General features: G+C 38.7%; 1 protein-coding gene across 1 annotated transcript; it reads left to right on the top strand.

Annotated features, from left to right (window-relative positions):
* The first annotated feature begins 354 nt into the window (after positions 1-354).
* On the top strand, positions 355-14,809 carry LOC139713644 (uncharacterized). The gene is made up of 5 exons (XM_071625354.1): positions 355-660; positions 4,888-5,008; positions 6,249-6,390; positions 7,991-8,183; positions 12,992-14,809. The coding sequence occupies exons 1-5, from the start codon at positions 355-357 to the stop codon at positions 14,807-14,809; spliced, it is 2,580 nt and encodes an 859-aa protein (XP_071481455.1).
* The last annotated feature ends 2,227 nt before the right edge of the window (positions 14,810-17,036 follow it).

Here is a 17,036-nt window from a genome sequence, read left to right as displayed (position 1 = left end):
ACTATTCGATATCATTTATCAGGAGATTACAAGTTTCTTCTAACCATCTGTGGAATGGGAGCGGCCAATTCCAAATATCCGTGTATCTACTGCCTGATTGATAGTCAACATTTGCATGTTACAGCTCCAAAACAGCCCAGGAGAATCGGTGAAAAGGGATATTCCTGTGTACGAGATCCTATATTCAAGTCGATCGGAACGGAGAACGTAGTTTTTGATACGTTGCACATGTATCTTAGAATCACAGACAGGTTACTGAAGAAGATTATTCAGATGATCAACGAGCTTGACTTGCAAGAAATTGGATCAGTGAGTAGGTGTTATGCTCCTGAAAAAATGAAAAGATGCGCTAAGATGGAAGACATCTTGAAGAAAGCAGGTGTGCGTGGTGCTCCTCTGGCTTATGACAAAGATGCCAAAATGGTCAAATGCCGGGATCTGAGAGGACCAGAAAAACAAAAAGTTGAGAAAGTCTTGGATGACATAGAAAAGCTTGTTGACTCTCATGCACACGGACATGTAGTGGTAAATGCATGGCGCAGGTTTAGGGTTCTGTATGACGATGTTCGATCATTCAAGAAGGCTGAGGCCATGTCTCCTGACAGGCCTGCCAAATTGACAAAGTTGAGAAATGACTTGGTTGAGTGGTATGACAACCTGGTAGATGCTTGCACTTCGAAGATAGCAACCCCCTACATGCATCTCTTTGTAGTACATGCCGCTGATATCATAGAAAGGCTAGGTTCTATCCACATATTCAATGCTCAGGGACTAGAAAAATTAAATGACATGACAACAACGGAGTACTTTAGAGGTACTAATCATCGAAGAGGAGTTGAGTCACTAGTCCAGATCATGCGAAGGAGCAATAGACGCCTCTACCGTGCACACAAAGGCATAAAACTTCCACGAAAATCCTACAAGTGTGGAAAGTGTGGCAAATATGCTGGCCATAATAGTGCTACTTGTCAAATGTAGAATTATGTCACAATGAATCATAAATGGTTCATGCACATCCAGTCACCCAGACCATACAGAAGCAATGAAAAATTAATATGGATCTTTATGTTCATCGTTTTGTATAATAGTACAGAGATGTTGTTGATGTTCAAGATAGTATGCATGTCCAAAAAAAAAAAGGAGAAAAACGCAGGTGTTTAAACTTTGGGGTACTCTGCCCTACTTTGGGTAAAGGAATCAATTGACAAAACTGACAGTTATTGTAAAAAAAAAAAGATAAATGTTTCTGTCATTCTTTATTGACGCCAATGTAATGTCATGATGTCTTGCCCAGCACATCACTTGGTAGGATGAGTGTCCATGCACAAGAATTGACTACTAAGAGCGCACTAGATAGAGTATGAAAATATCACTAACTCAGATTGGATGGTATGTCATTTGCTTCCAATTGCCAAAGTAGAGCAGTACTGTTCTGATGGAAGTCAACTTTTTGAAACTTAAAAATTACCCTTTGAAGAACATTGCATAATTGTGTATCTTTCCTGAGAATATAAGGGTATAAAGTTCTATTTTCAAATGTCACCGTTTCATGTTTAATAATGTTACTATGATGGATGTACATGGCAAACTTTTTATGCTTCCGCCAGAAGAGGTCCGAGAAGTTTTCGGGTTGTCCGTCCGTCCGTGGATCAATCAAAATGCTACCAATTGTATATGATTTAAAGAATACAATGCCATCTAAAAAGCCCGTAAAAGAATCGTTGATGTAATATGCATTAGCTTCTATGATCGCAGGTCTCAATTACTGGTATGTCTTGAACATTATGTGCACTTCATTGAGCCGTAAGTCTTTACGCAATAATCATGATAATGACAACGGCTTGCAACTATGCAAACTACTAGTATTTCTTCAACTTTATTTTGAAATAATTTTTAAAATGTTTATATTTGATTTTTTTCAAACATATCTCACGTTTATAGAGTACAGCTTTGGGTCAAATTCTACTTTTTATAAGGTGTTCTGAATTTTTGCAAATGATAGTGCAGTATCATTGTTAGGACCTATTGTATTCCTTCACAGTACATGCTAAAGTGCTGTGTCGTGCACACTTAAAAAAGTGTTCATAATCATATCCATGTATATCAGTTAAACGACTTAGAAGCAATGAACACATGGCCCAGTTGTTCTGAAATAGAAATGAGTTTTGGATATGGATTCCTAAATGGTAGTTCTGAATACATGCACTCTGATACAATGATGATACAAACAGGTAATACATTGTACTATATTAGCAACTGAAATTTTCATGATGTTCCTTGTTATCGTTGCAGATTATGAAATTTATATAAGGTTATTTTTTTTTTTTTTTAGGGAATGTGGTGAATTATAATGTAATTCATTTTAAATCTTTCCAAACCTCCGTGAAATGTATAAATTGACTCTCTCATAATCGAAATATCCTAAAGATAAAGTCATCAAAAATATAATTGTATTGGCTGGAATAGTTTAGCTTATGAGTCATGCAGCCTGCTTCACCCGAAAGCTCATCAGCACTGACCAGTATTTTTGCATTCAAAAGAGAAGACGATACAACCCTTCGTGCCGTCTTCTTCCCTCATAAATGAAAGAAGCAAAACAAAACAAACAAATGGTCAGTCACTGATGAGCCTTATGGTGAAACATCCTGTACGTCTCATTAGCTAAACCATTCAAGCCAATGCAATTATACACACAGCTCCCCTAGTTCAGCGCTTTTCCAAACTTCAGTGTATTATGTATACATTACACTATATTCGTATAAGCAAAAATATACCCCTGTTTTTTTGTAACAAGTTTTACGCGCAAAGGTACAATCCTGCCATGAAATTAATCCGTACATTGTTGACACAATGACTTGTTATTCAATTTCACACGCGCTGGATTCTTTTCTAAACCGTCACATAGTTTTGCAGATATCTACTACCTTGTAGGACTAAATATTTAATTGATAAAGACAATAGATGATTTGTACCAATTCTGTCTCTTGTTAGAGCATTTGTACCAGTTCTGTATCTTGTTAGAGAATTTGCACGTATTGTAATTTTGCAGATGACTAAAAAAAAAAAAAGACTGAATAAAAGCAAATGGCTGTTGGTCTACCTTCATATATACACTGTTTTGTGTTTATGTCCAAAAGGTTTTGTCAGTGTATGACATGTGTATACAGCATGTGCTTGTGTCGATTTTGCTGGGTAGAGGTGTGCCTGTGTGTGTGTGTGTGTGTGTGTGTGTGTGCGTATACATCACTGATCGTCCGAGACCAATGGTATGAAAACACACCTTTTGTCCGAGGACAAAATCTACGTCCGAGGACGTAACATGCTGTCCTCGGAAGGAATAGACGTGCAAAATGATATTCTACGTCCGAGGACGCATCTGACCCGATATTCGGCTTGTCCTCGGACGTTCGAAAAGTATGAAGTTGACACACATAACACTCCCGTCGATGCAGCAACGTGTGTTAAAGAAAAAGTTAAGAGCGCCCCCTGTGAACACACAGATCCTGGCGATCGCGCACGCGATTAAGCAGTGCTGCAGCTAGCTAGCGCTAGGGCGCTAGCGCGCGCTTCGCTAGCGATCAGCGATAGCGCTAGCGTGTAGCGCGCGGTAGTACGGTATACTGTAGGTGAAGTATGAGCAGCATGCACCGTATGGATCCGGATCGTAATGTGTGAAAAGAGGTTTGAGCTCGCCTTCGAGGACCGCTTATCAAATGTCAACGATGTCAATGGTAAGAAAACTAGCGGTACCGTCCGCAGATCTATTCATTCTTTTATGTTTTAATGTCAAGTTTAAGATCATAGTCATGGTGACAGAAACCACGATAATGTTGGTGTCCACTTGTTCCTTTGCACTCACGCACCTGTGTACAACATGAATGAAGCCTGAGGCTGAGGCTGAAGCTGTGAACGCCTGCTGCTAGTCTAAAATGTAATGGACGACGAACGACGTTACCAGCAGTTCACAAAGGAGACTCGATCCACTGCTTCGAAAATAATTAATTTAAAATTGTGGGTATTAGTCAATGGAAAAGGGGTGATGATAATCACGTAATTTACGGGTAACTCAGGGAGTCATTGGCATTGGTATGCTGAGCTGTGCAAATTTAAGTGACATGCGGCCCTCTATATTTGGAGATAGAAATCACCAAGATAATCAGCAAATTCTTGGAACATAGGTCTATATATAATTTTTTGGCATGTACACCTGTAATGATAAAATATCCTATATCCTATTTTCAGTCCATACCTTCAATTGGATCTAAATTACCATGATCAAGTGAATTTTTAACAATATTTTTCTGATCACTGCTCTTGTTCCTCTATATTAGAATTCTGATAGAACGTCTAGATCTAGAGAACGCTACTTTTCTATTGTGAGCAATTTGCACTATGCTAGACCTGAGTGCTAGGTTATCTGATGATAACCTGGCATGAGTGTTAGTGTGCTACAGTGCTTGTGGCACAGCTCTGTAGACTGGAGTTAGACTAGGCCTACAGTACAGTCTGTTTTTACACTTATGATATAAAGACTATAGGCTAGATCAGGGGAAAAATACAGGAGGGTAAAGGCGATTTGCCCCAAAATGTGAAAAATAGCCCTTGTAAGTTGCAAAAGAGCCCCCATAAATTGCTATTAGATTCAATAGAGAATTTAATTTGGAATGAACAGAGGTAGGAAAAAATAGCCCCTCGTACAGAAAAAAGAGGGTTTTTTTCCCCTGGATTAGATATGAATAGATATTTATCAAAGATATGTTTATGTTTTAGATTCTAGAGAAAAAGTGAAAAGAAAAGAAAAGAAAAGAAATGAAATGATATATTACTTTACATATAAGTATGCAGCTGGATGTTCATGTACAGCATTTCATAATCCCCTATTGACAGAGTATTCCAGGACGAAAAAAGCGGCGTGTCCGCATCTCACCCAGTCTTATGGCGGAGCATTGGTGTAAGCTGGGAAAAGATCAAGAAGGTTTCAGGAAGGTTTTTCTCAACGACGACATAGGTACACGTAGATTATCTCTTTGTAGTTTAAGGAGTGGTAGTATTGAACTGGTCAATGAAGAGGTTTCAAATTTTACTGTTTCCCTGCCAACCTGTACCATATATGAAACACTTTATGTGCTACTTGTGTCAAGGGCTACTTAAGGAGGGTAATCTTTCTCTGTGTAGACCCACAGGGGATCATCCTTTGTGGGGGGGGGGGGGGATGTTGAATGTCAAGCAATCTGCACGTTTATGCCTGAGGTGCATGTATTAGACTGTCCAGGTGACCTACTTTTTGCTATCTAAACAAAGTGCAATTGCACTCATTCACCGACATTGTTCGGGGGGGGGGGGGGGGATGTACATTGGGTTTGTGGGACTTTGCATTCCTAACTCCTCTGGGATGAATTAACAACAACAACAAAGATTACTGTACTAAAAAAGCACTTTTACTTTAGGATGGTATTGTATAAGGCCTCTTGTCTTCCCCTAATAAAAAGGTTACAAAAAGAGCTAGAAATTGACAGATAAGATAGTATATATGTACGTGTATCAAAAGGCTTATCTTGCAAGAAAGCATCATACATGTAAGTCCCTGTATTTATTTAGAAATCTCAGTGGAGTCAATGACAACATTATCCACTGGAGTTGGCTAAGTCTTTAGATATGGTAAAGTTCTTATGTTATCACAGTATGAATGGTCTCAAGAGAGGTTTCAAATTTTACTGTTTCCCTGGCAACCAGTACCATATGTGAAACACTTTATATGCTACTTGTTAGAAACCGGAATGGTAAATTTGTAAAGGATGAATCACTAAGGACTGTCCAGGGAGGTAGAAATTTCTCCTTGCCAAGGGCAGCGGGCTGTACAAGCGAGGCAAATGATAATGACCACATAACGATTTAATACATGCAAGGCCATACACAGAATTTTTTTTTTTTTTTTTGGGGGGGGGGGAGCAAAACACATACAAACTTTGAAAACCTGAAAACGAGGGAGCGAAGTGACTGAGCTGGTCACAAGGGTGCTTTTGCATTTTTAACAGTGAAATTTGGTGCACACTTTTGATGGATTGTCTGAAAATTTTCAGTAGAAACAAATGTCAGTTTTCAAAATTTCTGGGGGCAACACCCACCCCCACCTCATTTCTGTGTATGGCCATGATTGCTTGAAACAGTATTGTTGAAAACTTTGTTTGCCATAAGTTTTATAAAAATATAAATGTGTTTTAAATGTAGTTTTCCTTCTCCATTTCTAGGACATGGACTTGTGACCACAAGACCATTTCTTAAGGGAGATTTCCTGCTTGAATATCGTGGAGCTCTGTCCATTGCTAATGACGAAGATGAAGAGAATGTGGATTACATTTTCCATTTTTCTCACAGAAATACGGAGTATCGGTCAGTAATTTGAAATAGTATATTGACTCTTATATGTTCAGTGTATGCTGGTTGATATTTGCATGCTGTAAAATTTATTATTTTAGTGTTTTGGATAGGTCAATTCTCAACAGAGCAAATAAATGCAATCCGTTAGCTACCTACCCAAAACAAGAAGAGCAAAATCCCCCCCCCCCCCATCACCAATCTGAAAGGGAAGATTTGATGCCATGAAATAGTTTACTAATTTATTTTACTAATTTAATTGCACTGTAAACAGATTTTCACTAGTTCATGGATAAATGTTAAGCACCTTATCAAAAGTCAGAGCCCATTTGGAACATGTTTTGTTAGTGTCTCTCCTGCACAGCGTCTTGCTCAAGCTCCCAAAGCTCTATGGACAGACAATAGGGGATCGGGAAAGCCGATGTAAGTAAAAGAAGAAGACGATTAAAGACGCAAGACGAGACTTTTGATAAGGTTCCTGATTCAGACATACAGACTGTGTTTCCTAAAGTGCTATGATTACTCGAAATATGGATATGAAGAATTATTCTTTATTCCCTTTATTTTGATGTGTATTGTCTGTCATATGGTACAAAGCTAACGAATGTCCTGTTTGTTTAAATGTTGTTGTTTTTTAGGCCTCTGTAGATGAAGTCTTGAGGGAGCATTAAAACATTGCACCTTTTTATCCTTCTGTCCATCTGTCCTTCCGTCTCCAAATTGGGTTTCCATGGGATATCGGTCTGATTTCAATAATTGTTGGTTTGGGGGAGACGAAACTAACATACAAAGGTCACACTTCATTATATTTACAAATTGGTCAAATGTGGTTTTCCATCCACAAAACTGATTAAATGATTGATGGATATTAGTATTTTTTGGTACATGTATATCACTTGTTGTTTTATAATGACCCCCCCCCCCCACGAAGTCTGGAGAGTGAATTAACTTTTGCACCTGTTAGTCCGTCCATCCCCCAAATTGGTTTCCACCCGATAACTTGAAAAATATTGGACAGATTTGAATAATTTTTGTTGTGTAGGTACATCACACTAAAATACAGGTCGTTTGAATTTGGAGTCGGCAGGTCGCAACTCATTCTTTATGCGCATTGGTTTCCACACAATAAATTGACAAATCTTGGACAGATTTAAGTAATTTTTGGTTTGTAAAATATCACACTGAAATACAGGTCAAGTTCGAATTCAAAGTTGGCAGGTCAAAGGTCACAGGTCATAATATATGCAAATTTGTTTCCATGCAATAACTTGAAAAATATTGGGCAGATTTAAGTAATTTGGAGTATAGGTAGAGCACACTAAAACAGGTCAATTTCTAAATTCAGAGTTTGCAGGTCAGAGGTCTGAGGCCAGAGGTCACAGTCCTATATATGCAAATTGATCAACATTTTTGATGAACTTTTTCACACCAAAGAACTAAGAAATGCTTACTAATCACATTAACTTGGGCATCCGTGTCCTATGGACACAGCACAGCTTTTCTAGTTAATTTTTCATTTTAGTGCAGTGATTTACCATTTGGGACAGATAGGGGAGTTGAAAACTTCCAGTACTGTATATAAAGTTCCTGTTCTGGGTATGTTCACTCTCTCCAGGATTGATGCATCAGATAGCAATTCTTGCCTGGCAAGGTGGGTCAACGATGAACACATCCGTCCAAATAGCATCATGAAAAAGGTCACATTTGATGATAGCTTCCCCCATCTGTGCCTGTTTGCTTTGGTGGACCTTAAAGAAGGTGTTGAACTGACATACGACTATGGAGTAGAGAATTTACCGTGGCGACAGGTAAGTGAATATATATGTTTTTGTTGCTTATTCTAGTGTATGCACTTGTTAAAAGGTGGACCTTAAATGTGAAAAACTTGCTTATAAAGTAACCTAACATTAGTAGACCTTTGACATTCAAGGTAATTCCATTGTAAAAGAAAAAAAACCCTGCTGAACTTACGTAATACAGGTGGTCCTTACAGTGTGTAAATGACTAAACTTAGCTATAAAAAAAGGATCTCACTTTGATAGACAGGTCCACATTTCAGAATAAACCCTCAGAAAACGTCCTTTAGGAATATTCTGTTAAGTGGTAATTTATCAATTGTTTCAAAAAATTCCAGGGTGCTTAATGAAAAAAAAATTGTTTGCCCGCAAACTTGATTCTCAAGTCTTCCTCCCCAATTGTCCCCCCCCCCCAAAAAAAAAAACACAAAATGGCGACAATTTTCTGCATAAATAAAACAGTGGAGAATTAAAAAAGCGAGAGGAAGAGAAATAAGCAACTCAGCAATATAATGCCCTCAATCGTACAAGTATTTTAGGAGAGAAATAATAAATTTGACCAGTTGATATTTAAGAATATGACCGTCTTATTTGTGCAACTATGAAACTATCAAGACAATAATGAAATGTTTTATGCCTTTTCCCATGAATTGCAGTCCACTCTGGCCAAGGACACCCCAGTAAATAAAGGAAACAGCAGAAAAGATGCTCATGAAGAATCTGTGGTAAGTAATACCTGCAAAGGGTTTCTTTAGGGATCCTCAATAAATATGCTGATAGCTCAGCTATGACATGTCCTCGTTTGAATATGATAATAATTTCTGTGTCAAATTTGCAGTGTTATGTCCTCATACATTTATTGAAACAAGTTCATTGTTGTATTTGCAGTGTAATATTCTCACACATTTTTGCAAACAAGTTGTGTGTTCTTTAGTGTATCAGGGGGAGGGGCATGTCTATACCATTGCCAGCACACTGCACCAAAAGTGCAATGGAGAGAAAGAAAAAGAAGAGAAATTAGCATAGGGAGCAACGTAATGTCCTCATTCATAAATGTAAACAATTTCTGTGTAAAATTTGCAGTGTAATGTCCTCATACATTTATTGAAACAAGTTCAATGTTGCATTTGCAGTGTAATATTCTCACTCATTTATTTCTCTCCGAAACTACTTTGTTCTTTAGTGTAAAGGGAGGGGGGAGGGGGAGGGGGGAGGGGGAGGGAGAAGGGGTATGTCTACACCCTTGCCAGCACACTGCACCAATAATGCAGTAGAGAGAAAGAAAAAGAAGAGAAAAGAAGAGAAATTAGCATAGGGAGCAATGTTGTGTCCTCGTTCATATATGTAAACAATTTCTGTGTCAAATTTGCAGACCTGTGTAATGTCCTCATACATCTATTGAAATAAGTTCAATGTTGCATTTGCAGTGTAATATTCTCACACATTTATGCAAACAAGTGCTGTGTAGGGACAGTGATTTTCCGCGATCGCGGAAAACGGACGGAAAACGCGGAAACGGCCATTTGAAACGGAAAAAATAATCCACACGGAAAATCACGGAAAATCACTTTTCAACAAAATAAAACACATAAAAGTAAAAATAAATCAAACAGAGACTGTAAATTAATCATTATTACATGTCCACGATATTCACAAACTACGGAGACTGAGTTTCTAAGCCAAGTTGTGTTCGTTGCAAATTACCCCGCCGCACTAGCACTACGATGACAGCCACAGGCCAGAACAGCTCATGTGCCCAGATAATCTGCACTGCATGCATGTATTGCACATCAGAATCTCCTTGCGATTGCGGAGTTGCATGCTCATTTACGCTCGGACTTGTGGTGCATGCGTACCGTAGCGTGGGCATGGGTCGAATGTACGTGTATACTGGTAATATGCGCTGCATCATCCGTGCACATGTACGCACAAGCGCGGGATCACAGTCACTGTGATATTGTCGGTGTGTATCAAAGAGTATAGCATCATCCAGACTCCACTAGACATCGACATTACGTACTCAGATTGTTTTTCTCTGCCCTAGCCTTCGCATCGCACAATAAGAATAACATGTACCGGCGGGATATCCAGGAGCCACTAGCCACATGTGAATAGAACGACCGCTCATGTGTGGCTAAACGATCGATGAATGTACAAATGTACATCTTTAGAATGAGATTGATCTTGGCCGCGCCGCGGCATTTAATTCATTCTGCTACGAACGATTGAAATGTTCAATGTGAGTTTATGAAGGTGTGTGATACGTTTATATACGATGCATGTTTTGACAGTCGAAATAAATAAATTGTAATACTGATGTTTCATTTCATTTGTCTTCATGGGTGTGTGGTACAGAGGTTGCTTGTGTTGGAATGTTGTACCTTGAGAAGTCTGCTCAAGGTACCGAGCCGGGCTGGCCAGAAAATACGATCGTCGATTGGGCAGCTCGAACCGAGGCCAGTGAGGGAGATTTCATTTTGATATAATGTATTATTTTGAATTATTTATCAATAAAATGAAAATAATATAGGGTAGAATTTGAAAAATTTAAAGTGATTGTATGAATATTGATTTGGTGTAAATATTCCTTGAGGAATGATAAACGCCAAATAAATTCAAATAACAACAACAACATTGACTACTATACTTGTGTCAGTTAACTGTGCAACTAGTGTTCCGTGTTGTGATGTGTGTGTGTGTGTGTGTGTGTCCGCATGTGTGTAGGTAGCAAGGGAGCTGGGTATCATGGGCGGGCGAGAGTACATGATGCTCTTGATCAAATGATAAATCCATCGCTTCCTCAGAAAACTTCACATTTTAATTATTGACATTTGCTGGTCAGTTTTCTTCGATCGTCGGCCCGACGACACCCAAATAGTAACCCCCTCCCTCCCATTCCCTCACCGAAAAAAAATCTTTTAATATAAATACGCAATAATCCAAAGATAAATAAGCAAAAAAAAAAAATAATATTAACACAAGGTTTAAAAACACTCGTCAATTAATGGTCATGGGTATAAATCTACGCGCAGCTGGCGCTAGTACGTACGTAGGCCTACCGCACACGTGCGTGTACTAGTATTTTTGCATGCACGTACGCATAATCACTCGGATTTTAATTCAACTTTTTGCATCGGATTGCTGATGAGCTCTCTGGAAGATTCTTCCGTCAGTCTTGGATTGGAGCAGAGTCTAACGGGTATGTACAAAAATTAACACTTTATAAATTTATTTTAAGTCTAATGTTGAGGAAAGTATTTTGCTTATTCTGAGATTTTCAGGCCATAGTATATCAATATCTAACTTAGATATGGCATCAAATCACACTTTCCTGGCCACGCGCATTGAGTGAGTTGACGCCCCTTCAGCTTCCCCCGGGTCTGCAGCGCTCGCGATCGCGGCCGGCATGGAAGATTAGATCGTGTACGCGTATCATGCACGGACAGCCAAAAAAATTGTTCTTTACAAATATGGGGTAGGTCTGGCTCTCGTTTATGAAATTACGAATATTTTTTTTCGTCTTTGCTTCCTTTCCTGCAGGTATTGTTTATGAAGGTTGCTGAAACAATGTTTATTGTAGACCCAAGAAATGATTTAAAGAAAAATAAACTGCTAAAGACCTAATCAAAATGATAAGCACCACGATTCGTTTCGCTTGAATTGAAACCATGCGCTCACTCGCCATCTGAGAGGACGCACGCGTAATTTCTACCCTTCCCGTTTTAGCAAGGCCGCGACGCGTCGGTGGACTTGCGGGAATCCGAAAGCCGAAGGGACATCAATGATCAATCAAGATCAACTTATTTCAAATCATATTGACCGAATTTCATGATTTATAAGTAAAATATTACTTCTGCACGAAATTAAAACACCTATAAGTTTAAAGGAAAAAAAAACAAGGTTTCTATTTGGTCGGAATTTATCGATGTTCATCTAGTGCAGGCGAGTGCATGTCACTGCTAGCCCAGTAAATATCAGAGTCCCTGTGATCCGACTCGCTACCAATTCAAAGGTTGGTGAACCTCGACAAGTCTTTAAATGAAAGGCTTTTTTTTGAAAGATATTTGTATCTTTTAGTATTGAATAGCACAGGAAAATATAAAATATTCACAAGATAATTCGAAATGAGAGTACACTACTTGACAACTGATAAAGATTTTTCATTTTTATTTTATTTTATTTTTATTTTTATGAATGTAGCATTATCATTATTACAAGCAAATTTATTGACCGTGATTCAACTGGGCATAAGGGATGCAGTAGCAGAAAGTCAATTGATACAAAGAAAAACAACTTTGCTGAAAATTCACTTAAAACCGAAACACAAAAAATCCCCAAAATAAACATGCATTCAATAAACACAATACACAATGAATAAGTCAAGAAGTCTTGAATTTACTTCATTTCTTTTTTTTATTCATTTCAACTTGCATTAAAAATAAAATAGATCAATGTAATCATAGCTTAATTAAAGGCAATGTACAATCATGATTACATAAATTATATAATATTTCATTTATATCACAACTTGGGTATTTACATGAAAAAATTCATCAGAAAGCAGACAATCATCAGGACATAAAACTGAGTCAATACAGGTAAGCCTTACTTTTTATTTAAGGATAAAACTACATGTACATAAAATCTTTTGACGAACTTTCAGAAAATACAACAAAAAAGAAATAATCATAAATAATTTATTGTCATTAGAATATAATTACATGAACATTTCATCACAGAAAATAGAGTACATTCATAAGTCATTACAAATTTCTTTGAAATTGTCATAAATCTATTTCATTTTCTTGTCACTCAAACAGGTCAACTCTCAACTGGACAGGAATACGTTCATTATGGCTACAAAGCCAAAGAAGCAAAAACCTCTGTCATCTTTGTCTGCAACTGCAAGGGCTAACCAATATCCCAATGATTTTTATGCTGATGGGAAAGTCATGTTTTGTAAATTCTGCAGCCACAGTGTGGACTTTGTACGATTGGACACAGTTAAGGATCACCTACAAAGTAAAAAACATATCAAAAACAAGGAATCAAGTTTGTCAGCTCCTGGGTCATCTGGCCAGTCTCAGTCAAACACAAAGCGGCAAAAAACATTAGATGTTCTTGTCAAATCGAAGGATTTGCGAGAAGCGTTCATTCTGGACTTTGTCAAGATGTGCACAATGGCTGATATTCCTCTCAACAAAGTTGAAAAAATGAGACCGTTCGTAGAGAAACACTGCAGCCAAGGTGGCGCTTTACCCAAAGCTGAAACACTGAGAAATGTATACATTCCAAGACAGTTTGAAATTCACTTTGAAGCTCTGAAGGAAACTGTCAAAGATGAAAAAGTATCCATCATCGCAGATGAAACAACGGACATCAGAGACTGTAGTATATTGAATGTTATTGCGGGAGTGCGGGGCAAATACTATCTGATCGATGTTTGCACCATGGAGGCTTGCAACCATTCAACGCTGAGCCAAGCGATCATTAAGGCCTTGATGAACGTGGGCATTAAATTTGATGATGTCATTGCTGTGGTCACAGACAGTGCAGCCTACTGCAAAAAAGCTGCCAGGGAGGTCCTCCAGCCACTGTTTCCTAAGAGCATTCATGTGCCTTGCCTGGCACACATCATCAACTTGGGAGCAGAAGCTTTCCAACACCATGTCGAGTTTGGTAGAGTTGACACTCTGGTCAAAATGATAAAGTCCGCTTTCTACAAGAAACCAGCTCGCAAATCAAGGTATCTCAAGTTTCTTCGAGAATATCTCCCTCCAGACGAGGTCAAACTTCCACCAGTACCTGTGTCCACAAGATGGAACTCATGGTTTCACGCTGTCAAGTATCATCTGACACATCTTCACGTCTATGAGGGTTTCTTCAAACAGGAAGACAGCAAGGGTATTGCAGTGGAAACCATCCTGGAGCTGCTCACAAACAAAGAGATCTATCAGGAGTTGCAGCTGATTATGAACTTCATCACGGCACAATCTTCACTGCTGGTGGCAGTACTAACCAGCTTGGAAGGCACCCACAATCCCTTGGCTTGCACAGTCTTCAACACGATTCAAGATGTCCGTTCATCTCTTGTTGCTGGCACGGAGAAGACTTCATTTGGGAACGCTACTGACAAGTTGCTGGAGCGGAAGTCAAAGGGGGATAGGGACAGAATTACAAAAACTTTCAGGTCTGTCTTCCAGAGAGCCTTGGAGAAAATTGACAAACATGTTCAACAACACCCCGCTCTCAGTTTCTACAAGGCAGCGCGCATATTTGATCCCAGGCAGCTGGGATCCATTTCACTTGACATTGGTGACTATCAGACAATCCCAGGGTTGAGCAATCTGGAGCCAGCTGTCGTGGAGGAGTGGTCGATGTACACCAGGTTGAAGGCAGAGGAAATACCAGTCCCACTTGATCTCCAACGATTCTGGGAATCAATGTCTAGCCGGTACCCACATCTTGCCAGGATCGCAAAAGATGCCATGTGGATGCCAGTGTCGAGTGTCGACGTGGAAAGGAGCTTCTCGCAATACAAGCATATCTTGACCGACAAGAGAGAAAAACTTACTCCAGAAAATACTCGTATGATCACAATGCTATACTACAATGCAGACACTGAACATCAGTTCTAGACCGCACAAATCATCAGGTATGTATACAATATGCATAAAGGATACTGTATGATGTATACGCGATTACACAGGTACACAAACTTCAAATAGCAATCATTTAATTTTTTTTTCCATTTTTGCATGCAAATACATGTAAACGGAATTTGCATTTTTTGTATGTACAATTCCTATGGGAAAACGGAATTTCCGTTTTTTCACCATGTTGAAACGGAATTCATGATTTTCTGAAACGGAAAAGGCAATTTTTTGAAACGGAAAATCACTGCCCCTGGCTGTGTTCTTTAGTGTATAGGGGAGGGGGAGGGGGTATGTCTACACCCTTGCCAGCACACTGCTTCAAAAATGCAGGAGAGAGAAAGAAAAAGAAGAGAAAAGAAGAGAAATTAGCATAGGAAGCAATGTAATGTCCTCATTCATATGGCAATAAACAATTTCTGTGGAGTGTAATATCCTCATACATTTATTGAAACAAGTTCAATGTTGCATTTGCAGTGTAATAATCTCACATATTTATGCAAACAAGTGCTGTGTTCTGAAGTGTATCGCGGTGGGGGGGGGGGGGGGGGGAGGAGGGGGAGGGGCATGTCTACACCATTGCCAGCACACTGCACCAAAAATGCAATAGAGAGAAAGAAAAAGAAGAGATATTAGCATAGGAAGCAATATAATGTCCTCATTCATATATGTAAACAATTTCTGTGTCAAATTTGCAGTTTTATGTCATCATACATTTATTGAAACAAGTTCAATGCTGCATTTGCAGTGTAATATTCTCACTCATTTATTTCTCTCCTAAACTACTTTGTTCTTTAGTGTATAGGGATGGGGGAGGGGGAGGGGGAGGTGTATGTCTACACCCTTGCCAGCACACTGCACCAAAAATGCAATAGAGAGAAAGAATAAGAAGAGAAAAGAAGAGAAATTAGCATAGGGAGCATTGTTGTGTCCTCGTTCATATATGTAAACAATATCTGTGTTAAATTTGCAGTGTAATGTCCTCATACATTTATTGAAACAAGGTCAATGTTGCATTTGCAGTGTAATATCTTCACACATTTATGCAAACAAGCGCTGTGTCCTTTATTGTATATGTGACGGGTAGGGGGGTATGTCTACACATTTTCCAGCACACTGCACCAAAAATGCAGTAGAGAGAAAGAAAAAGAAGAGAAAAGAAGAGAAATTAGCATAAGAAGCAATGTAATGTCCTCATTCATATATATAAACAATTTCTGCGCAGTGTAATGTCCTCATACATTTATTGAAACAAGTTCAATGTTGCATTTGCAGTGTAATATTCTCACACATTTATTTCTCTCATAAACTACTTTGTTCTTTAGTGTATAGGAGGGGGGGGGGGAGGGGTATGTCTACACCCTTGCCAGCACACTGCACCAAAAATGCAGTAGAGAGAAAGAAAAAGAAGAGAAAAAGAAGAGAAATAGCACAGGAAGCAATGTAATGTCCTCATTCTTATATATAAACAATTTCTTGGATGAATTTGCTGTTGTGATGTCCTCATATAGTTCTATATTTCAATGATGAAATGTTTTATGTCTTTTTCTTATGAATTGCAGTCCACTCTGGCTAAGGAAACCCCAGTAAATGGAGGAAACAGCGGAAAAGATGCTCATGAAGATATGGAAGAATCTGTGGTAAGTAATACCTGTAAAGGGTTTCTATAGGGATCCTCAATAAATATGCTGATAGCTCAGCTATGGTATGTCCTCGTTTGAATATGATAACAATTTCTGTGTCAAATTTGCAGTGTTATGTCCTCATACATTTATTGAAACAAGTTCATTGTTGTATTTGCAGTGTAATATTCTCACACATTTTTGCAAACAAGTTGTGTGTTCTTTAATGTATCAGGGGGAGGGGCATGTCTACACCATTGTCAGCACACTGCACCAAAAGTGCAATAGAGAGAAAGACAAAGAAGAGAAATTAGCATAGGAAGCAATGTAATGTCCTCATTCATGTAAACAATTTCTGTGTCAAATTTGCAGTGTAATGTCCTTATACATTTATTGAAACAAGTTCAATGTTGCATTTGCAGTGTAATATTCTCACTCATTTATTTCTCTCATAAACTACTTTGTTCTTTAGTGTATAGGGATGGGGGAGGGGGAGGGGGAGGTGTATGTCTACACCCTTGCCAGCACACTGCACCAAAAATGCAATAGAGAGAAAGAATAAGAAGAGAAAAGAAGAGAAATTAGCATAG

This window comes from Diadema antillarum, unplaced genomic scaffold, assembly GCF_040938485.1.
Source record: "Diadema antillarum isolate AM-2024a unplaced genomic scaffold, OU_Dant_1.0 scf00000044, whole genome shotgun sequence".
Taxonomy (NCBI): Eukaryota; Metazoa; Echinodermata; class Echinoidea; order Diadematoida; family Diadematidae; genus Diadema; species Diadema antillarum.
The sequence above is the reverse complement of the archived record's forward strand: the minus strand, read 5'-3'. Positions and strand labels throughout refer to the sequence as shown.

Excerpts from the sequence above, each read along its gene's own strand:
- LOC139713644 (XM_071625354.1), top strand. The coding sequence starts at position 355 with ATGGAAGACATCTTGAAGAAAGCAGGTGTGCGTGGTGCTCCTCTGGCT. Across the intron at positions 661-4,887 it reads TTGAGTGGTATGACAACCTG|AGTATTCCAGGACGAAAAAA; the intron begins GTAGATGCTTGC and ends CCCTATTGACAG. Across the intron at positions 6,391-7,990 it reads CACAGAAATACGGAGTATCG|GATTGATGCATCAGATAGCA; the intron begins GTCAGTAATTTG and ends CACTCTCTCCAG.